General features: G+C 50.1%; 1 protein-coding gene across 2 annotated transcripts; it reads right to left on the bottom strand.

Annotated features, from left to right (window-relative positions):
- Positions 1-13,552: 13,552 nt before the first annotated feature.
- On the bottom strand, positions 13,553-17,057 carry LOC308269691 (cytochrome P450 2D17-like; the record flags this gene model as incomplete). 2 transcript variants are annotated; one of them, XM_080705054.1, is made up of 9 exons in its annotated part: positions 13,553-13,731; positions 13,812-13,953; positions 14,354-14,541; positions 14,737-14,878; positions 15,033-15,209; positions 15,606-15,766; positions 15,861-16,013; positions 16,507-16,678; positions 16,869-17,057. In XM_080705054.1, the coding sequence occupies 9 exons, from the start codon at positions 17,055-17,057 to the stop codon at positions 13,553-13,555; spliced, it is 1,503 nt and encodes a 500-aa protein (XP_080561180.1). The 2 variants fall into 2 exon arrangements, with proteins under 2 accessions (XP_080561180.1, XP_080561181.1); XM_080705055.1 differs by lacking the exon at positions 15,861-16,013.
- Between the last annotated feature and the right edge of the window lie 6,232 nt (positions 17,058-23,289).

Raw genomic sequence — 23,289 nt, 5'->3', positions numbered from 1 at the left:
ACCAGTAGGGATGAGCCCATCCCCTCGCTAAACTTCCTATCCTGGGGGGAGAGGAGGAAACCCCAGGCCAGACCCTTAGACTTCCTGAATGCGCCTCCGGCCCTGCTGGTCTCTCTGGGTCGGCGAGCGCTCCAGGCCCCTCCCGACTCCGCTGTGCACCACCACTGTTTATCACACGTGACTGGTCCTCCAGAATTGGAGGATGCCTGTTCCCGGGCGAAGGTTTCTCCCAGCAAGGGGTCCCCTTGTTTGTGCCTTTTAGAGTCCCCTGTGGCCGAGAGCAGGGAGGAAGGGCCTGCGGGCTGGGGCTCCAGGCTCGTGAGAAAGCTCTGGCCGGGCTCTGCAGACCCCGAGATGCAGAACCACCAGTGAGAAGAGGCCAATAAACCCTCGCGTTGCCGCTGTACAGGCCCAGCTGCCTCAGGTGCCTGCTCCACCCGCATCCTCCCCAGACAGCTGCCCAGAGAGGACGCCCTGCCATGGCCCTGGCCTGTGTGCACCGCCGTCCTGTGGGCAGAGAAGCCGCGAGTGGCGTCTGCTTTGAGCGTCTGGGCTCTGCCCCAGGTTGATCCCTGGATGCAGCGGACTCAGGAAGCAGATGGCCCTTAGATCCCATGGGCACTGGCCCTGAGCCTGGCTCATAGTGGCCATTGTGAGGGTGGGGGCTGCTGGAAGGCAGCAGAGTCCTCGGAAGGTCCAGGCCCCCAGAAGCCAGAGGAGGAAGGCGCCAGAGGTGGGAGGTTGAGCTTGGGCCCCACAGCAGAGCAGCAGAGCACCCGGGAGAAGTCTCTTCCTCTCCATTATCACCTGGCCCAAGGTCAGCCCCTCTCAGGCAGGGCACGGGGCTTACTCCCTAGCCCTGGCCAAGCCCGTGGGCCCAGCCTGGCCCTTCAAAGGACAGAAGCCTTCGGAGGACAGAAGCCCTTCGGCCTGGCTCAGAACCACATTACCCTCCAGCCCAGGGCGTGGATACCATGGGGGTGGGGGACGCACACCTCCCCAGGGAGCCTTTAGGCCCTGATGGCTTACCTGGCTGTTGGTCCTGGATCCGTACTTCCTGCTTCTCCGACTTCTCCATCTCTCTGAGGAGTCAAAGATGCTGGAAGAGATGTGAGGGACTGGCCGAGCAGCGGCGGGCGGGTTCTGAAAGGAGGCTAAGCTGACACCTCGCAACAGCCCTGCTGGGCCCTCCGTCTCTGTGTCCGCACTGACTGGGCAGGAAGGGCGCTGCAGCGGGCGGCTTGGTGGCGAAGGCAAGGCGGGTTGTTATTCCTTGGGGTTCCACGGACTCATCCCTCCACTGGGGTCCAGGTACAGAGAGATAAGGTGGAGAGGGGCTGCTGGAGGGGCCAGGCTGGAGCTAGGAAAATGTCTTATTGTACATCAAAGCCCAGCTGGGGGGCTTGGTGCCTTGTAGCGGGGAGGGACGTCCAGGAAGGCAAAGGTGCTAAGGTTGCTGGGCCGAGTGTGTCTGACAAAGGCCGTCGGGGGCACTGAGACGCTAAAGCACTGCAGAAGAGGTGAAGAAGAGGAAGGGGCGTGTGGTGCATGCCTATAATCCCAGTGCTGGGGAAGCTGAGACAGGAGGATCACAGGTTCAAGGCCAGCCTCGGCTACTTAGTGAAACACTGCTTCCAAATAGAACTGGGGTATCACTCAGGTAGAATGCTCTGGGCTGGCCTCATGAATCACAGCCATGGTGTAGGGCATGCGGGCTTGGTCCACTGTGTCCGGGTGAGGTCAGCCGCATGTTTGTCTGTTTTCATGCACATAACATCACCCCAGGGCACCCCTGAGAAGAGTCCCAGCAGGCCGTGCAGGCCGCTTCCCCTCAGAGCACCGACAGCCCAGGGAAAGTGGCCAGCACAGCCTCAGCAACCCAGTGAGCACGCGCCTCAAAACTAAAACGGAAAGCAGAGGCACAATGCCCCTGGGGGTTCGATCCCCAGTACCACAGAAATAAAATAATGGCCAAGCAGCCAAGGAATCCTCTCAAGAGGTAACGGTTGAACAAGTTTCCCGAGGGCCCTGCCTCACAGCGCTCACAGTGTGACCGGTGGAGATGCTGACGGCCTGACAGTCTTCACTGGAGAGCCCTCCAGGAGGAGCCCACCCAGGCACACAGGCGGAATGCCCCATGCGAGCCCACTGCACGCCGGGTTAGAAGGCATCACCGTCACCGGGGCCAAGCCCATGCTTGGAGCCAGTGTCCCTCCTGAGCCCATGAGAACCCGATGGTGCCTTCTTCCTGCTCACACCTCCTCCCTAGATAGGCTCAGGCTACACGCTCCAGTGCGGGGTCACGAGGAGGGCCCAGCCGGCGTGGTCGAGGTGGTCACATCCCGCAAAGAACAGCTCATTGCGGTGTGCATCACCAAAGCTGCTCCCAGCTTCCCCCAGGCCTGTGCCAGCCACAGAGGGGCCTGGGGCCTGGAGTGCTCAGCGCTCACCTGGACCAGCCTCAGGCCCTGCTTTCTGCTGGATGGATCCAGAGCCCACCTGCCCACCCAGGGACCTGCTCCTTCCCCAGGCCCAGCTTCCATGTTCTCTCTCTCTCCTGGCCTTGGGCTGCCAGAAGTACCCTGCCAGTCATATGCCGTGTGATCCCAACGTGGCCAGGCCCTGGCCCACCTCTCCCACTGTGGCTGAGATCCACCCACCCACCCTCCAGGCCTTTCCTCCAAGTGGCCTCTGGGAATGAGTGGAAATCCTCCTCCCTGGAGGCTCTTGTCCTCCCACCGCAAGCGCAGGACACAGCCTCCTCCGGGTCAGCCTCAGGAAGCGCGGTCACTACAGTTTCCTTGGGCGAGGGGGGCTTCGAGGGGCAGGAGCGCTCTGGGGTACGGCCCTGGCAGCAGCGGTGAGGGTCAGGAGCTGCCCTTCTCTCCCCGTCCTGGATTGTGCCCGTTAGCCCAGGGAGCTCTTGCCCTTGCCAGAGTTGTGCAGGGTGGACACAGAAGCGCCAGCACTCCTGCCAGATGCGGCGGCAGGGCACCGCCATTGCCCCTCCTGGAGAAGTGGGAATGTGGGTGCGACTGCGGGGTTCTAGCCTGGGTTGCTGTTCCCTCACCTGGACAGGTCCTGCCTGCACTGCCCCGCACACACACCTCACCCCCAGACCCCCTCACTCTTGCTGTGTGTGTAAGTCTCTTTTTTTGTGAGGTACTGGGGGTTGACTCCAGGGGCATTATACCTCTGAGCTATACCCCTCAGCCCCATTTTATTTTATTTTTGTGGTACTGGGGATGGAACCCAGAGGCATTCTACCTCTAAGCTACACCCTCAGCCCGATTTTTTTTTTTTTTTTTTTTGGTGGTACTGGGGTTCCTGGAAGCCCTTCTACTTCCGGGCTACACTCCCAGACCTATTTTTTATATTTTTGAAACAGGGTCTCTTAAGCCAGCATAGCTGGCTTCGAACCTGTGCGATCCTCCTGTCTCCGCCTCCCAAGCGCGGGGATTACAAGCGTGCGCCACCATGCCCGGCCTCAGCCCGATTTTTTATTTTTATTTATTTATTGTTGTTGTACTGCGGGTGGAACCCAGGGGCTTTTCTACCTCCGGGCTACACTCCCAGACCTATTTTATACTTTATTTGGAAACAGGGTCTCACTAAGTTGCTGAGAGCCTCACTAAGTAGCTGAGGCTGGCTTTGAACCTATGCGATCCTCCTGTCTCAGCCTCCCAGGCGTGGGGATTACACGCGTGGTGGCGCACGCCCGGCTTTCCAAGGACATTTTAAATCCAAACCCTAACAAGGACTTCTTATTTGCTCTTGCTGAAATAATCCTTTTATCATTATATAATAGTACCCTCTGTCCCTTTTTAGGTTGCCTTATCATGTACCCCCTGCACTCTGAGTCTCTAGGGACCCTCCTCCCACCCAGCATCCATCCAGGAAATAGCACCCACCCCTCTCCTCACTTCCAATAAAAAGAAAACAAGTTGAATTTAAAGAATAGGAAGTCAAGTAGTGGCGCACACCTGTAATCCCAGTGCTGGGGAGGCGGAGACAGGAGGATTTCAGGTTCAATAACGGCCTCAGCAAGTAGCGAGACTTGCACCAACCTAGCAAGACCTGTTTCCAAATAAATAGGGCTGGAGGTGTGCCTCGGAGGAATGCCCCTCAGTTCACTTCCCAGTATCACCAGTATCACACATGAAAGAAAGAAAGAAAGAAAGAAAAGAAAGAGAGAGAGAGAGAGAGAGAGAGAGAGAGAGAGAGAGAGAGAAAGAGAAAGAAAGAAGAAAAAAGATAGGAAGCCAGCCATGGTGGTGCATACCTGTAATCCCAGGTACATGGGAGGCTGAGGGAAGGATCCTAAGTTCAAAGCCAGCCGGGGCAACTTAGTGAGACCCTATCTCAAAATAGAAAAAGTAATCCCAGTACTTGGGAGGCTGAGCCAGGAGGATTGCAGGTTTGTGGCCAGCCTCAGCTACTTAGGCCCTCTGCAACTGAGACCCCTTATTCAAAAATAAAGAAAGCTGGGCATGGTGGCGCACGCTTGTAATCCCTGAGCTTGGGAGGCCGAGACAGGAGGATTGCACAGTTTTGAAGCCAGCCTCAGCTACTTACTGAGGCTCTCAGCAACTTAGTAAGACCCTGTTTCCAAAGTATAAAATAGGTCTGGGAGTGTATCCCAGAGGTAGAGAAGCCCCTGGGTCCCACCCCCAGTACCACCATAAATAAATAAATAAATATATAAATAAAATACAATAATAAATAAAGAATAAACAATAGGGATGGGGATGTAGCTCTGAGGTAGAATGCCCCTTCATCCCATCCCCAGTGCCACAAAAATAAAACAAAATTAAATTATAAAATGGGCTAGATATATAGCTTAGTGGTGGAGTGCATGCCTGGCATGTGGATGGTCCTGGCTTCAATCCCTCAAACCCCCCACCCCAAAGAGATGGGAAGAGATATTTATGCAAGTAATAGCCGACCGCTGAGGTGGTTACATTAGTGGCAAATGGCTGTTAGTAAAAAAGACTGCAAGATAAAAAGGGCAGTATGTACGGATGGAAGTTCAGTCCAGTAAAGAGATGCAAGGCTATAAGCAAGGTCATGCCTGCGTGATGCTGCTTCAGTCAGTGCTGGGGCAGCTGATGCAAAGGCGGCCCCAGAAGGCTGTACTTCCCGGCAACACCACAGTCTGTAATATTTGCACAGAAATGAAATGTCTAAACAGTGCGGGTTTCAGAACATATGTCATCATCAAGTGGCACATGGCTGTACATGCGAATAAAAACAGAGCTCCAAAATGTAGGAGTAGCCGGGTATGGTGGTGCACACCTGTAATCCCAGTACTTGGGAGGCTGAGACAGGAGAACTGCAGGTTCGAAGCCAGCCTCAGCAACTTAGTGAGACCTTGTTTCAAAATAAAATCATAGGGCTGGGGGGTAGCTGAGAGGTAGAAGGCCCCTGGGGTCCATCCCCAGCACTGCATTCCCACAAACAAAATGTATGGAGTAAATCGGGCGTGGTGGCGCACGCTTGTCATCCCAGTACTTGGAAGGCTAAGACAGGAGGATTGCGGGTTCAAGAACAGCCTCAGCTACTTAGGCCCTCCACAACTTAGCAAGACCCTGTTTCAAAATACAGAATAAAAATAAATATGCTATAATCCTAGCATTTGGGAGGCTGAGACTGGAAGATCGTGGTTCGCAGACAGCCTCAGCTACTTAGTGAGGCCCTTTGCAATTCAGTGAGACTGTTTTAAAAATAAAAAGACTAAAATATAGGGCTGAGGGTGTAGCTCGCATTTTACCTGTGAGCTTTCCATCCCCAGTACAAAAAAAAAAAAAAAAAAAAAATTGGGCTATCTCCAGCTACACTCCCAGACCTATTTTATACTTTTTTTTTTTTTTAAACAGGGTCTCTTAAGCCAGCGCAGCGGGCTTCGAACCTGCGCGATCCTCCTGTCTCTACCTCCCAAGCGTGGGATTACAAGCGTGTACCACCACGCCCAGCTGTGAGACCTTATTATTATTATTTTTTGGTGGTACTGGGATTTCTGGAAACCCTTCTACCTCTGGGCTACACTGCCAGATATTCGCAACTCAGTGAGACCCTGTTTCAAAATAAAGAATAAAAAATTGGGCAGGTGTTGTAGCTCGGTGGTCAAATGCCTCTGGGTTCCATCCCAGACCCACCAAAAAAAAAAAAAAAAATAGTAAAGAGAAGTGACACATATATCAGAAAACTTTGAACCTCAATGAGATTATAGCTAATTTCTCAACAGAGACTATGCAGATGAAAAGACAATGAAATAACATATTTAAGGCCTGAAAGAAAAAAAAATAAAACGATCAACCAGGCTATCGGCAAAACCATCCATCACTAATGAGAAAGAATCAAGACAGTTCCAGATGTTAAAAGCTGAGGGAGTTCTCTACTAGTGGTCCTGTCCTACGAGACATGATGGAAGAAAGGCTCCAGGATGAAAGAACTCAAATAACGCAGTAACTCAAAGCCAGGAAAGAAAACACAGGACAAGCTGGCAACGCAGATGAATGTAAACGCCAGCATTCCATTCCTAACCCCTCTTTCCCCCCATATATGGTTTATTTTTATTTATTTATCTATTTACTTTTTTGGCAGTATTGGGGATGGAACCCAGGGACATTCGACGTCTGAGCTACATCTCCAGCCCTATTTTAAGTTCTTTCTTTTTTTTTAATTTTTTTTTATTGGTGCACTGTATTCATACATCATAATGGGATAAAAAAACTTTTGTAGACATACATGCACATATCACCCAGTTAGCCCCTACCTGATCCCCACCCCATTCCCTCCCCATCCCTCCTTCCCATGCTTGGCTTAGTGGTTGACATCTAGTATTATAGCAATTTATCCAAAATTAACAATGATCATCTTACATAACAGTTTCATTTGTCTCATACCAAGCTTTTGATGACTTTAAGATAACATTTCAATATTTCTTTTTGCTTTCTTTACCAGAGAATATTTCTTTTTTTTTTTAGGTGAAACTATCATACATTTATTTATTTATTTATTTTTCAGAAAAAAACCATCCTAATATGGAATATGGACTCTAGATACTCAAAACAATCTCGAAAAAGAACAAAGCTAGAAGACGTATATTTTCTGATTTAAAACTTATAAAGCTACAATAATTGAAACAGTGTAGTACTGTTATAAAGGCAGATATATAAACCATTGGAGTTAAATAAAAGCCTAGAGATAAATTCTTCCATATATTGTCAAGTTATTTTTGACAAGGTTTCCACGAATATTTGGTGGAGGAAATAATAATCTTTTAACTAAATATTGTTGAAAAATAAGAATTACACAAAAAAGAATAAAATTGGACCCTTACCTAACACCATATACAAACATTAACTCAAAATAGATAAAAGACCTAAATATAAATCTTAAGACTATAAACTTTTAGAAGAAAATCTGGGTCATAAAACCTCACAACATTGAAATTGGCAGTGATTTCGTGGATATGATTCCAATTCCAGCCCTATTTTTATTCTTTGTTTTGTTATTTATTTATTTAATTAATTTATTTATTTATTTTGGTGGTACTGGGGTTCCTAGAAGCCCTTCTACCTCCGGGCTACACTCCCAGACCTATTTTATATTTTTGAAACAGGGTCTCTTACGCCAGCGCGGCTGGCTTCGAAACTGCGCGATCCTCCTGTCTCCGTCTCCCAAGTGTGGGGATTACAAGCGTGCGCCACCATGCCCGGCTTATTCTTTATTTTGAAATAGGGTCTCACTGAGTTGCAAAGGTCCTCACTAAGTAGCTGAGGCTGTCCGCGAACCGCAATCCTCCGGTCTTGGCCTCCTGAATGCTGGGATTACCAGCGTGCACCACCACGCCCGACCCCGTATATAAGATGGTAATTATATAGCTACCTTAATGAACACACAGTATATAAATATGTCATTCTGGATGTGGGCTAGGGATGGAGATGGAGATGAACAGAGTGTATACGACAGAAAGTTATTATTCAAACTAGGGCTTTGTAAATTTAAGATATTGACTTTAATCCCAAATATAAACAATAAGAAAATACTTTAAAAATATACAAAAATGAGGTAGGCGTGGTGGTGCATACCTATAGTCCCAGTATTTAGGAGGCTGAGACAGAAGGATCACAGGTTTGAGGCAGGCCTCAGCAACTTAGTAAGATCCTGTTTCCAAATTTAAAAAAAAAAAAAGAACTCGGGGTATAGCTGTAGTATACACATCTGTGTACACACAAAGAAATGATCGGTCAGGCGTGGTGGTGCATGCTTGTCATCGCAGCATCCAGGAGGCGGGGAGTGAGACCCTGTTTCAAAAAATAAAAAAGAATAAAAAATAGGACCGGGGGTATCGGGGGTGTAGCTTGGAGGTAGAATGCCTCTGGGTTCCATCCCAAGTACCGCAAAAAAAAAAAAAAAAAAGTCAGGCATGGTTGTACACGTCTGTAATCATAGTATTTAGGAGGCGGAGACAGGAGGATTGCAAGTGTGAGGCCAGTCTGAACAACTTAGCAAGGTCCCTCAGCACATTAGCAAGACCTTGTTTCAAAATAAAAAATAAAATAGGAGCAAACATGGTGGCACACTTGTAATCCCAGTATTTAGGAGGTTAAGACTGGAGAATTGAAGGTTTGCAGCCAGTCTCAGCAATTTAGTGAGATTCTGTTTCAAAATCGAGAATACAAGCCAGGCGTGGTGGGCACGCTTGTAATCCCCGCGCTTGGGAGGCAGAGACAGGAGGATCGCACAAGTTCGAAGCCAGCCGCGCGCGCTAGTTTAGGAGACCGTTTCCAAAAATAAAAAAATATAAAATAGGTCTAGGAGTGTAGCCCGGAGGTAGAAGGGCTTCCAGGAACCCCAGTACCACTATAAAAAAAAAAAAAATCGAGAATAAAAATAGGCCCAGGAGTGTAGCTCAGAGGTAGAATGCCCCTGGGTTCAATCCCTTGTATCAAAAGAAAAAGAAAGAAAAGCTGGGAGTGGTGGCACATGTGTAATCCCAGTACTTGGGAGGCTGAGATGGAAAAAATCACAGGTTTGGGGCCAGCCTCAGCTACTTAGTGAGGCCCTCTGCAACCTGGTGAGACCGTATTTCAAAATAAAGTATAAAATAGGTCTGGGAGTATAGCCCGGAGGAAGAAAGCCCCTGGGGGATTCCACCCCCAGTATCACCACTCAAAAAAAAAATAGGGGTACAGTGCGTAGATAGGAGGCCCCATGGATTCAATCCTCAGTATTGCAAGAAAAAAAATAAAAATATCAACTAAATGTGCCAGGTGTGGTGGTACTTACCTGTAATCCAGTATTGGGAGCCTAAGACAGGAGGAGGATCACAGGTTTGAAGCCAGCAACTTAGCCAGAGTCTCAGCACCTCAGTGAGATTCTGTTTAAAAAAAAGAAAAAAGGGTTGGGTACCTAACTCTGAGGTAGAATGCCCCTGGGTTCAATCTCCAGTACGGGGGCCGGGGGGGGGGGGGGGATCAACTAAATGCAAAAGAGTGTTAACTGAGAAACTTAGGGGAAAAATATAAGACCTGTGGAAAACAAAAAGCCAAATGGGGAGCTGGGTGTGGTGGTTCACCTGTAATCCTAGTACTTGGGAGGCTGAGACAGGAGGGTCACAGGTTCAAGGACAGCCTCCGCAAGTAGGGGGACTCTTATCAACCTAGCGTGGCCCTTTTTTATTCTTATCCAAAATAAGAATAAAATTGGGCTGGAAGTGTAGGTTGAACAAGATCCAAAGCTGGGCGTGGTGGCGCAAGCAAAGACTAAAAAATAAAATAAAATAGGGCTGGGGGTGTAGCTCAGAGGTAGAAGGCCCCTGGGTTCCATCCTCAGTACCACCAAAAATAAATAATTAATTAAAATTTAAAAAGATGAGAAAAGACAGTCATCAAAAGACAGGTAAAGGCCGGGCGTGGTGGCGCACGCTTGTCATCCCCGCGCTTGGGAGGCAGAGACAGGAGGATTGCGCAGGTTCGAAGCCAGCCGCGCGTGCTGGCTTAGGAGACCCTGTTTTCAAATAAAAATGTATAAAAAATAGGTCCAGGAGTGTAGCCCGGAGGTAGAAGGGCTTCCAGGAACCCCAGTACCACCCCAAAAAAAAAAAAAAAAAAGACAGGTAAAGTGATTAGGTTAGTATCCAGTAGAGTCAAAAGAGATAAGATTTAAAAAAAGACAGGTATTGATAAATGTTAAATCCAGTAAGAAAGTATAAAAATTGTAAATAGCAAGATCCTGTTTCAAAGTAAAAATAAAATCAAGCTAGCCGGGCATGGTGGCGCACGCTTGTAATCCCAGCATTCGGGAGGCTGAGACCAGAGGATCGCGGTTCGTGGACAGCCTTAGTGAGGCCCTCTGCAACTCAGTGAGACCCGGTTTCAAAACAAAGAATAAAAAAAAAATAGGGCAGGGGCTGTAGCTCGGGGGTCGAATGCCCCTGGGTTCCATCCCCAAACCCGCAAAAAATAAAATAAAATAAAATAAAATCGAGCTAGGGGCATAGCTCAGAAGAATACCCCTTGGTTCAGTCCTTAGTACCTCCCATTATAAATGCAGCCAGGTACAGGGCCAGCCTTTTGGGAGGCAGAAGGAGCACTGAATGTTTGAGGGTATCTGGGCAATTTAGCAAGAGCCTATCTCAAAATAACAAATTTGAGGGGGGTGGACTGGGGTTGAACCCCAGGGGACCGCTACTTCAGAGGTACACTCTTGGCTGTCCCTTTCTTTTTAAATTTTGTTTTATTATTATTTATTTTGGTGGTACTGGGGATGGAACCCAGAGGCTTTCTACCTCCAGGCTATACTCCCAGAATATGGAAAGAGGGTCTCACTAAGTTGCTGAGAGCCTCACTAAGTAGCTGAGGCTGGCTTTGAACCTGTGCGATACTCCTGTTTCAGCCTCCCAAGCGCGGGGATTACAAGCGTGCGCCACCACGCCCCGGCTCCTTTTTTATTTTGAAACAGGTCTCACTAAATAGCTGGGTCTGTCCTCGAACCACAATCCTCCTGTCTCAGCCTCCCAAATGCTGGGATTAGGAGCATGCACCACCACACCCAACTTCTTTTTCATTTAGAAATAGCAACTCCAGCCAGGCGTGATGGTACATGCCCATAATCCCAGCATTCGGGAGGCTGAGACAGGAGGATTGTATTTGAGGACAGCCTCAGCTACTTAGTGAGGCCCTCTGCAACTCAGGGAGACTCTTTTAAAAATAAAGAATAAAAAATAGGGCTGGGGGTATAGATCAGAGTTGGAATGCCTCTGGGTTCCATCCCCAGTACTGTCCCCCCCAAAAAAAATTGAGAGAACTGAAGAGAGAGAGAGAGACAGTGCAGCAGGAGTAGCTGGAGACTTGGCACTGCTACAGTGGACTAGACAACCAGAGAGAGGGTCACTCAGGAAAGTTCAGGCTAGAACGGTACTATCGATTGTACCTACCAGGCACACCGCAAACACGACGTGGGTCGACAGCAGAATGTGTGTCCTTCAAAAGTGTACATATAATGTTCTCCACGACTCTTCTCTGCTCACTAGGCAATGAGCCCAGAAATCAATAGAAATTAAAGTATGAAAAAGACAAACACAAGCCGGGCGTGATGGCGCACGCTTGTCATCCCAGCATTTGGAGGCTGAGACCTGAGGATCGCGGTTCGCGGACAGCCTCAGCTACGTAGTAAGGCCCTCTGCAACTCAGTGAGACCCGGTTTCAAAATAAAGAATAAAAAATAGGGCAGGGGGTGTAGCTCGGAGGTCGAATGCCCCTGGGTTCCACCCCTAGACCTGCAAAAAAATAAAATAAAACACGTGAAACTGACCATATGCTTTTTGTGCTGCGGTACTGGGGATTAAACCCAGCAGCACTTCCTCTGAGCTGTACCCCCAGCCCTGTTTTATTTTTTTATTTGAAAACAAGGTCTTACTAAGTTGCTGAGGGTAGGCTCACAGATCACAGGCAGGAACTGCCATGCGGGTCTGGAGTTACTTACGGATTATAGTCCAGTGTACAGATTTGAGATCTTTTGTCTTACACCTTCTTTTTCATCTTCCTCCTCTTCCTCCATTTATTCTTTTTTTTTTAAATTTTATGGTCCCGGGGGCTGAACCCAGAAGATTCTACCTCTGAGCTATATCCCCAGCCCTTATTTATTTATTTATTTATTTATTTATTTATTTTTGCATTCCTAGGGGTGGAACCCACAGCCCTGTTTTTATTCTTTATTTTTGAAACAGGGTCTTCCTGAGTTACAAAGGGCCTAAGTAGTGGAGGCTGGCCGGGAACTGTGATCCTCCTGTTTCAGTCTCCCCAATGCTGGGATTACAAGTGTGCACCACCACGCCCAGCTCCAGCCCTATTTCTTATTCTTTATTTTGATACAAAGCCTCACTAAGTAGCAGAGGCTGGCCTTGAACCTGCAATCCTACTGTCTCAGCCTCCCAAGTACTAGGATTATAAGACACCACACAGCTTGAAAGAGGGTATCCATAAGTTATTGCTAAGCCCTGCTGGGCCACTGGGAGATCCTCCCTTAATCCTGAGACTATATCAATTACTGGGATTATACATACATACATATATATACATACATATATATATATGTATATATATATACATAAATATATACATATATATACACATATGTGTGTGTGTGTGTGTGTGTGTGTGTGTGTGTGGTGGTACTGGGGATGGAACCCAGAGTCTTTCTACCTCTGAGCTATACCCCCAGACCTATTTTATATTTTATTTGGAAACAGGGTCTCACTAAGTTGCTGAGAGCCTCACTAAGTAGCTGAGGCTTCAAACCTGTGTGATCCTCCTGCCTCAGCCTCCCAAGTGTGAAGATTACAAGCGTGCGCCACCACGCCCGGCAGTTACTGGGATTATGGACATGAGTCACCATGCCCTAGTTCGTCAAGGTGTATAATTCAGTAATTGATTGAAATATTTCTTCTCTTCTCTTTCTTTTTTGTACTGGAGGCCAAACCCTGAGGATTCTACCTCTAAGCTACACCCCCACCCCTTTTTATTTTTTATTTTAAAACAGAGTTGCACTGAGGTATTGCTAAGCCCTGCGGGGCCACCAAGAGACCCTCCCTGAGTCCTGAGAGCACCCATGATAACTGTGCTATTGCTTGGCTGGGGCCTAGGAACTCTGAACCTGAGGGTATCCTTGGGGACCCGCCACCACCTGCCACCCAGCCAGGGATGGCATGATTCCTATGGGAAGGCCACTCACACTCGTCCCCTCCTACGATCCCCAGAGAGTTGGCCTGGGCTTGCCACACGCCCTGCAGGGAGCAGCAGGTCTCCATGCGCAGCATGGGCGGGGCGGCCACCTGCTGAGCACCAGCTATTCCTCCAGGTGCTCCAGTGCGTAAGTCAGGAAGGACAAGCTGGCTGAGCGCTGGCTGGAGACAACTGGCTTTGGGACCCACTAAGGGCAGGAGCTTGGGGGCTGAGCATGGACCCAGACACCGAGTGGCAGCCAAGCGCTGGTTTATTGTGCAGCAGAGATACCACTGGGGTCAGGTGCAGGGCCGGCCACCTGTCTAGCGGGCCACAGCACAGAGCTCGTAGGGGGATGGGGTCATCATGACAGTAAGGACCCCTTTATCGCTGGGCGGGGGCTGTCCCGGCGGCACAGAGAAGCTGAAGCGCTGCAGGAGGCAGGTGAAGAAGAGGAAGAGCTCCATGCGGGCCAGCGGCTCCCCGAGGCAGGCGCGGCGGCCTGTGGGTGGGATGGCGCTCAGTCAGGCGGCCTGGCCTCCAGCCCCCCCACCCCCACCCCGAGGGCTCAGGCCCCAGCACCTGCTGAGAAAGGCATGAAGGCCTCCTGCTTCACAAAGCGGCCCTGCGCGTCCAGGAAGTGCTCGGGGTGGAAGCGGAAGGGCTTCTCCCAGACGGTCTCATCCTTCAGCACCGATGACAGGTTGGTGAAGAGCATTGTCCCCTGGGAGGGGGATGCCTGGCGTGAACGCGGGCCGGCACGGGGACACCAAGACCCTCGCACTGGGCACGCGTGGGCAGACACTGGCCCCCTCGAGTGACCACAGCCCAGAAGCCCCTAGGCCCGTCTCTGAGCCCCAGGCAGGGCTGAGTGATGAGGTACCTGACAGCCCTTGCTGCCACCCGCCCAGCTGCAAGGCTCCTGGATGCACCATGACCTTCCTAGGTTCTCTTCCCACTCCCCAGGCTCAGAGTGGACAGGGCTGGCCCACACACATCAAGACAGCAGAGTCCGCGTCCAGGATCCCAGATTACGTGTCCTAAGTTCCAAACCTGGCCCAAGTATCGTCCATGCTGCGGCCACCAGCCTACGGAGGCGCTGAGCCCGTGGGGCCCAGGCTCACCTTGGGGATGAGGAAGCCCTGCACTTCAACGTCCCGGGACGTCATGTGGGGCACGCCCATCGGGACAATGTCTGCAAAGCGCTGCACCTCGTGAATCACGGCCATGGTGTAGGGCATGCGGGCCTGGTCCGCCATCTCGGGCCGCCGCACCTGCCCTAGCACCTCGTCGATCTCCTCTTGGACACGGCCTGGAAGGAGGCACGCCCACAGCAGGTCAGGCCCGGCCGCGCTGGCCTCTCCTACCTGCGCTGAGGCTGTGTCCGGGCGAGGAGGACGGCTCTCTTGAGGCCTGAGCCAAGCCTGCTGGGTGAGGCAGGCCTGCACGCAGCCCGGGGCCTGCCCGTCTCCCTCCCTCTTATTCCCTCCACCCCAGCGGGGCTCACGCTGCACATCGGGGTGGAGGATCATGAGCAGGAGGGCCCAGGCCAGCGTGGTCGAGGTGGTCACCATCCCCGCTGTGAACAGGTCAGACACCACCAAGCGCAGGTTCGCATCATTGAAGCTGCTCTCGGGGTTCCCCTTGGCCTGGCCGGGCAGAGGGTGGCTCAGCGGGCCATGAAGGAAGCCGCCACGGGCCCCCAATCTGCACCTGCCAGCCCTGCGTACTGTGGATCAGACCTGCCCTGCCTGGCCTCAGGCCTCACGGGACCCTCAGCCCCATGTCTGAGCTCCCCCTCACCTTCTCCATCTCGTCCATGAAGGCGTCAGTCAAGTCTCGGGGTGGCTGGGCCGGGTCCCGGGTCATCTTGTGCTCAGCCACCAGCTCATCCAGCAGGGCCATGAAGGCCTTCTGTGCAGAGAAGACCCAAGCAGCCAGACCTGGGATGCGCAGGAGCACTGGGAACGCACCGAGCACCTGAGACAGCCGGAGGGGGCTCGGTCCTTCCTGTGCCCGGCTTCCCCCAGGACGGCCAGGGCCTCTGCCTACGTCCCTGCTTCTGCTCCCTCGCTCGCTCTCTCCTCCCCCCTCTCCTCCTCCTCCTTCTTCCCTCCCTCCCTCCCTCTCCAGTAGCCAGAAGGAATATCCTGCCATGGAAATCTCAGGTGCTGTGTGATTTCCAGTGAGGACAGGAGGCACTGACTCTTAGCTGTTGGGAACCTGGAACCCTGGGCCCACCTCTCCCTGGACAGATGAGACCCGTCAGCCTCCAGGCCCTCCCTGTAATGCCCTCCCCATGCCCTGCAGGGTAACCCTCCTCCTGGGAGGCCTGGTGCTGGGAGCTGGTCCTCACACTCTTCCCTGAACCCTCACCACGTGCCAGAAGGGAGAATGATTCTTCAGAAAGTCTTCCAGCAGGTCTAAAGTCCTGGCCAAGAGCGGGTCATCGTACTCGAAGCGGCGGGCATATATAAGGGAGGAGATGACATTGCACACAGCTTTGTTCAGGAGGGCGTTGGGACGAAAGGGGCGACCTGAGACAGGACGGGGTCAGGGTATGGTCCCCGTCTCTGGGTCCCGCCCATCTCGTGTCCTTCGGCCTACTGGGTCCCTCGGCCCATCCCCTACCGTCCTGGTCGGTGAAGGCGGCACAGAGGAAGGACGCCTCCTCCATCACCCACTGCTCCAGCGACTTCTTGCCCAGGCCGAAGTTGCGCATGGTGGACACGGAGAAGCGGCGCTGCTCGCGCCAGTCGTGGGCATAGGGCGCCATGATCACCCCTGGGCAAGGGCAACGTGTGGGTGTGACCCTTGGCTTCACCCTTTTTCACCACCACCACTGCTACACCCTGCTTCCCAGAATTCTCTTTTTTTGTTTTTTTTTGTTTTTTTGTTTTTTTTTTTGTTACTGGAGGTTGAACCCAGGGGCATTTACCTCTGAGCTACACCCCCCGTCCTATTTTTTTATTCTTCATTTTGAAATGGTCTCACAAGTTTCTGAGGCTGTCCACTAACCTGCGATCCTCCAGTCTCAGCCTAGGACCTGGTCCCCACCACCCTCCTCCCACTGAATATGGGCCTGGATCTCCGAGGGCCTGTGCATTCTGTCTTCTCCCCAGGACAACCTCTTTCCCTTCCTCCATCACCATGAACAGTAGCCAGGTGTGCCCAGTGGCCATGGCCATGTCCTCCTGTTGCTAGGCCTTGTCTTTCCTTTGGTCACTGTCCCCCAGGGCCTGTCCCTTTTCCTTTCCGGGCCCCCGCCACTGTTTGCCTCTGGCTCGGGGCCCAAAGCCCAGGTGCTCATTCAAGAGCATATGTGGCCGGTCAGCGGTGTCCTCGCCCCGGTTCACCAGTGCCTCACGCACGGCCGCCAGCCCGTTGAGCACCACCACAGGACTCCAGGCCAGCTGCAGGCTGAACACAGCCCCGAAGCGACGCTGCAGCTGCAGGTGGAGCAACCTGGTCAATGCGAGACCTCGGCGGGCTGCAGCACCCAGGCTCACAGAGCAGCCCGTGTCCTCAGCCCCGCAGCCCCGGGACCAGGCTCCCCACCCACTGTGCCTCACACGCTACCCACTGCCTGCTGCTGGAGTCGCCGTGACCCCTGCGGCCACCCACCACCAACTCGCTCACCTTTGTTAGGCAGTGTGGCATGTTCTTGAAGTCCACCTCCAGCAGGTTGCCCAGCCCGGGCACTGGCATGGGGCCTGGTGGGTACCGTGCCGTCCAGCATTGGCGCCGGTGCATCAGGTCCACCAGGAGCAGGAAGGTGGCCAGGCCCACGGCCACGGGCCACAGAGCATCATCGGGCAGCAGCCCCATGGCGGCCTCCCTGCCTGCGGGGCTCCTCTGTGCACACCTGGGCCTTACACCTAGGCACCTAGGACCAGGTGGGATGCCCTTAGCACACCGTGGGCACTCGTCCAGCCCGGGCCCTTCCCTTATATAGGAGCTGAGGCTGCCCTTTGCCCTGGGAGCCAGCCCGCTCTGTTGACTGTGCAGACAGAGGTGCCAGAGGGGGCAGGGCAGGTGCAGCCAGAGGCAGGTACGCTCCTGACTCTCTTGTTCTGTCCAGGTGATACCCAGGGAGGGAGGAGGACGTGACCCAACAGAGAACTGCCCCTGTTGCTAAACCTCTGACCTGGTCTGGGCTAATCACAGACCCATGGACGGAACTGGCCCTGACTCCACCTTTCCCACAAACCTACACCCCCTAATGTGGCGGGACTTCATCCAGAACACACCCTGCCCCACTCGCCTCCCTGGCTGCTGCTCGGGCCTTCACCTCCCTGCTTGCCTTCGTGCTTGTCTGGGTCCTTAGTGAGCTCCTGGTGACCACAGGGGCCGTGGGCCCCAGAGTCCAGGGCATGAGCTTCTCCTGTGTGCTTCCATTGCTAGGACTGTATTGAACTACCCAAAGCAGGATACTTTGCAAAGAAATGAGTTCATTTCTTTTTGGGAGGCAGAGACAGGAGGATCACAGGTTCGCAGCCAGCCTCAGCTACTTAGTGAGACTATGTTTCCAAACAAAATATAAAATAGGTCTGTGAGTATAGCCTAGAGGTAGAAAGCCTCTGGGTTCCACCCCCAGCACCACCAAAGCATTCTGGCCTCCAGGTCTGTGATTAGAAACCACATGCTAATGTGTGGAGGATCCTTGGTTCAGGATGAGTCTTTGCTGCTTCAGAATTTCCTAAGGCTTTTGTTTTGGTTTGTTACTGGGGAATGACCCAGGGGCATTCTGCCATTCTGGCAACTCTGATTACTTTCTATAAACTTCCTGAGGAAGGCGCAGTTCCCACTCGGGGAGCCCAGGACAACTATGCACGACTCGGCAAACAGGGACACCTGGGACCCACAGACAGGAGGAGTCCTGCGGGCCTCAGTGAGTGATGTGACCACTCTCCAGTGTCCTCTGCTCCCTCCACTGGCTCCAGGGCTCACTCCAAAGCAGGGTGCTCTTTATCAAGGCAGCCCTGAGCTCCCCAGGTAAATAGATGGAAAGGCTAAAAGGCCACACACCTGGCTGCTCATTCCAAGATTCATTCCTTTTCTCCAATAAATGCTCATGGTTAAGTTGGGCGTGGTGGCCCACACTTGAAATCCCAGTATTTGTTAGGCTGAGACAGAAGGATCCAGGTTCACGGCCAGCCTTAGATACTTAGGCCCTCTGCAACTTAGTGAGACCGTTTCAAAAATAAAAACTAACTTGGGCGTGGTGGCGCAGGCACGTAATACCAGCATTTGGGAGGCTGAGACAGAATCACAGTTTGCAACAGCCTCAGCTATTTAGTGAGGCCCTTTGCAACTCAGTGTGACCCTGTTTCAAAATAAAGAATAAGCTGGGTGTGGTGGTAGACACTAGCAATCCCAGCATTCGGGAGGGTGAGACAAACCATTGCGGTTTGTGAACAGCCTCAGCTACGACTTAGGCCCTTAGCAACTCAGTGAGACTCTATTTCAAAATAAAGAATAAAGGCCGGGCGTGGTGACCCATACTTGTAATCCCAGTGCTTGGGAGGCTGAGACAGGAGGATCACACAGGTTCGAAGCCAGCCGCAGCTACTGAGTGAGGCTCTCATCAATTTAGTGAGACCTTGTTTCCAAATAAAGCATAAAATAGGTCTGGGAGTATAGCCCAGAGGTAGAAAAGCCCCTGGGTTCCACCCCCGTACCAAAAAAAAAAAAAAAAAAAAAAAAAAAAAAAAAAAGAAAAAGAAAAAGAAAAAGAAAAATTAAAGGATGACTTCTGGGAAGTTGGCGACCGAGAAAAGCGGGGCTTATGAGCCCCGCTAACAACCAATCTCTATTACCACAAAATCAGCACCTTTCATAGCCAGAAAACACCATCAGCAGAGAAACAAAAAATGTAATTACAAGGGACAGAGAAAAAGAGGGCTGGATAAACGAGACACCAGAAAGAAACCAGACCGCAGTGCTGCGGCCAGAGCCATGGCGCGGGCGCCATCTTCCCTTGCAGCACCAGGCCCCAGAGAGGAGAGGGACTCAGAATGGTGCTCAGAGCCAGAGAGGAGATACGCCAGCCTCAAGCCTGAGGATGCGGCAGCAGCGCCTTACTGCCAGCGTCAGCAGTGAATTCACCAGACGGCTACAGACCAACACACTCAAAAGCCCACCAGGCTCCAGAGAAGAGCGGCGGACAGAGAGCCGAGGTGAGCCACTGCGGATCAGCCAGGCAGAATTCGGCAGATTTTTTGGCGCAGAGAGCATCTAAAGCTCCCAGTGGCTGGGCTCAGCATGCCCTGCAGGGACTCAGAGGAGAGCTCAAAACCAAAGAAATACGCCAGCCTCACGGCCGAGGGTGTGGCAGCAGCGCTATATTGTCACCGGCGGCAGCAGCAGCGAATTCACTGAGTCCACTACAGCTCCATCAGCACACTCAACAACAGTGAGTCAAATTGTGGCCCCTAGAGGAGAAATCCCAGTACTGCACTCCCAGGGACTTGACACAGTGGGGGAGTGGCGGTGGCAGAGATATCACACCATAGGAGAACACCCAACCTGGCACCCCCATGGTCTAAAGCAGCCTTGATTGACTCCCTGGGTCTGAGACTCTGCGATACAACCCAGTAAAGGAGTAGTGGGGACTGAGATACCACAGACTCAAGATCCAGAGCACCTAAAGTGAAGTTGTAGTGTCCCAAGGGAAGAACCCAGAGAAGGCACAAACTTCTGAAATCATGGGAAAGAGGAATAACAATGGAGCAATGAATGCCCATAACCCCACAACATCAGAACCTGATAAAACAGAAATTCAGAGATTTCTAGAAGATCAAATTAGGAAAATAATTGTAGAAATAACAGAGGTGTTTTGAAAAGAATTCAGAGAGAGCCAAAAAGAGATAAAGGATGCAATTAATGAAGTAAAGGCCTCAATTCAAAGTACAAACAACCGATTAGACCACATGGAGAATAGAATCTCGCTCTTAGAAGATGATCACTCTGAAAGACCTAACTCAGCTTAGCCGAAGTGACGCCATGTTTTACTAGCCCCAAGTACCAGGAGGTTAAAATGTAACTGTGGAAAGTTGGAAAGTTACAGAATTCAGTAAGCCTGTAAAACAGGATGGGGTCGGTAGTTAACTGCATACCTGCGGCTTAACCGATAAGAGAAGGCAGTTACGAGATAACTCCTCATTAATCTGAACCAATAAACCTCCTGTAACTATGCTTTTCCGCTTCTGTACCCCCGCTTCTGCCCCCTACCCCCTATAAAAGTTACCTAAAACTCACCTAGGGCGCGCAAGTCTCTGTGCAGACTCTGTCGCCCACAGGTACCTGTGTCCCGCAATAAAATCCTCGTGCTTTTGCATCCAGTGGTCTCGGACTGATCTCTGGGTCTCGGGGTCCCCACTTCTGAGGGAAAGACCACTCGGGGGTCTTTCAACTCCAAAAATGAACGCATAGTTTCTAATTTAGAAAAAAAATCCGACAGCAGGAATCTGACATTGAAGAAATATGGGCCCATTTTAAGAGAGCTAACCTAAGAATAATTGGAATAGAGGAGGGAAAAGAAAGTGAAACCAAAGGGATCAACAATCTCTTCAAGGAAGTAATAGCAGAAAATTTTCCAAACAAGAGCAAGAGGTCGATACACAGGTCCAGGAAACTTATAGAACTCCCTTTAGACAGGATCGGAGAAGAGGATCCCCATGCCACATAATTGTCAAAATGACCAATGTGGAAGCCAAGCAGAGAATCTTAAAGGCAACAAAAACAAAGGGCCAAGTGACATTCAGAGGCAAGCCAATTAGAATCACTCCAGACTTCCCAAACCAAGTCATGAAAGCCAGAAGGGCTTGGAGTAAAATATTCCAAACTCTGAAAGATAACAACTTCCAGCCAAAAATTTCCTACCCAGCAAAACTTTCTATCAAATTAGATAAGGAAATAAGAAGCTTCCACAACAAACAGAAACTGAAGGAATTTATGTCTTCAAAACCAGCGCTAGAGAAAATACTCAAAGAGATTAACTACAAAGAAGAAATAGATAACACACACCAGAACCAGAGAAACAAGATTTTCCATCCAACAGACAACTAAGATTGGTTATCTTTGGAGACTCATTATTTATGGAGTTTGTTTACCCTTCTGTTTCCTGTGCCATTGAAATCATATCCAAGAAATCACTGCCAATTTCAATGTTGTGAGGTTTTATGACCCAGATTTTCTTCTAAAAGTTTATAGTCTTAAGATTTATATTTAGGTCTTTTATCTATTTTGAGTTAATGTTTGTATATGGTGTTAGGTAAGGGTCCAATTTTATTCTTTTTCATGTAATTATTATTTTTCAACAACATTTAGTTAAAAGATTATTATTTCCTCCACCAAATGTTCGTGGAAACCTTGTCAAAAATAACTTGACAATATATGGAAGAATTTATCTCTAGGCTTTTATTTTAACTCCAATGGTTTATATATCTGCCTTTATAACAGTACTACACTGTTTCAATTATTGTAGCTTTATAAGTTTTAAATCAGAAAATATACGTCTTCTAGCTTTGTTCTTTTTCGAGATCGTTTTGAGTATCTAGAGTCCATATTCCATATTAGGACAGATTTTTTTTCTGAAATATAAATAAATAAATGTATGATAGTTTTACCTAAAAAAAAAAAAGAAAAAAATGTTCTCTGGTAAGAAAAAAAGCAAAAAAGAAATATTGAAATGTTATCTTTAAGTCATCAAAATCTTGGTATCAGACAAATGAAACTGTTATGTGAGATTATCATTGTTAATTTTGGATAAATTGCTATAATACTAGATGTCAACCACTAAGCCAAGCATGGGAAGGAGGGATGGGGAGGGAACGGGGTGGGGATCGGGTAGGGGCTAACTGGATGATGTGTGCATGTATGTCTACAAAAGATTTTTTTTAATCTCACTATGATATATGAATACAGTGCACCAATAAAAAAATAAATAAAAAATAAATTAAAGGATAAAAAAATAGGGCTGGGGGTGGAGCTTGGAGGTAGAATGGCCCTGGTTACAATCCCTTGTACTACAAGCAAATAAATGAATGAATAAGTAAATAAATAAATAAATAAATAAATAAATAAGTTCTTTTTCAGCATTGGCTGAGAGCTTGCTGGGTATAGAATTCTCCATTAGAAATACTTTTCTTAAGCCATGCATGGTGACGCACACTTGTAATTCCAATACTTGGGAGTAGGATTGCAGGTTCATAGCTAGCCTTAGGTACTTAGTGAAGCCACCTGCAACTTAGTGAGACCCTGTTTCAAAGTAAAAAATAGAAAGTCGGGGTGGGGGTGTAGCTCAGATGTAGACTGCTCCTGGGTTCAATCCCCAGTATCGGGGGGGGGGGGACTTTTCCTAAACCGGGCATAGTGGCACAAGTTTATAATCCTAGTACTTGAGAGGCTGAATCAGGAGGATTGCAGGCTTGCGGCCAGTCTCAGGTATTTATTGAGGCCTTCCCCAAATTAATAAGACCCTGTTTCCAAATAAAGAATAAAAAATAGGGCTGGGGGTGTAGCTTGGAGGTAGAAGGCCCCTGGGTTCAATACCCAGTACACACACACACACACACACACACACACACACACACACACACTTTTCCTAGCTGGGCATGGTGCTACACACCTGTAATCCCAGTGCTTGGGAGGCTGAGACAGGATCACACAGGTTCGAAGCCAGCCTCAGCTACTGAGTGAGGCTCTCAGCAACTTAGTGAGACCCTGTTTCCAAATAAAATATTAAATAGGTCTGGGAGTATAGCCCAGAGGTAGAAAGCCTCTGGGGTCCACCCCCAGTACCACAAACGAAACAAAACAAAAACTTGTGGAGATATACATGCACACATCACCCAATCAGCCCCTACCCTACCCAATCTCTAACCCCTTCCCTCCCCTCCCTCCTACCCAGGCTTGGCTTCTTATTGACTTTGATGTGTTTAAGTACATCATGTGCTTTAAAGAGTTTCCCTTATCCTCCCTCTTATCCCCTCAGATATGTCACCTTAATTGCTCCTCCATAGGGTCCCTTCTTCATCTGGAGTTCCTCCTGTTACCT

The sequence above is a fragment of the Muscardinus avellanarius genome (assembly GCF_963383645.1).
Source record: "Muscardinus avellanarius genome assembly, chromosome: 11".
In the NCBI taxonomy this organism is placed as follows: domain Eukaryota; kingdom Metazoa; phylum Chordata; class Mammalia; order Rodentia; family Gliridae; genus Muscardinus; species Muscardinus avellanarius.
The sequence above is the reverse complement of the archived record's forward strand: the minus strand, read 5'-3'. Positions and strand labels throughout refer to the sequence as shown.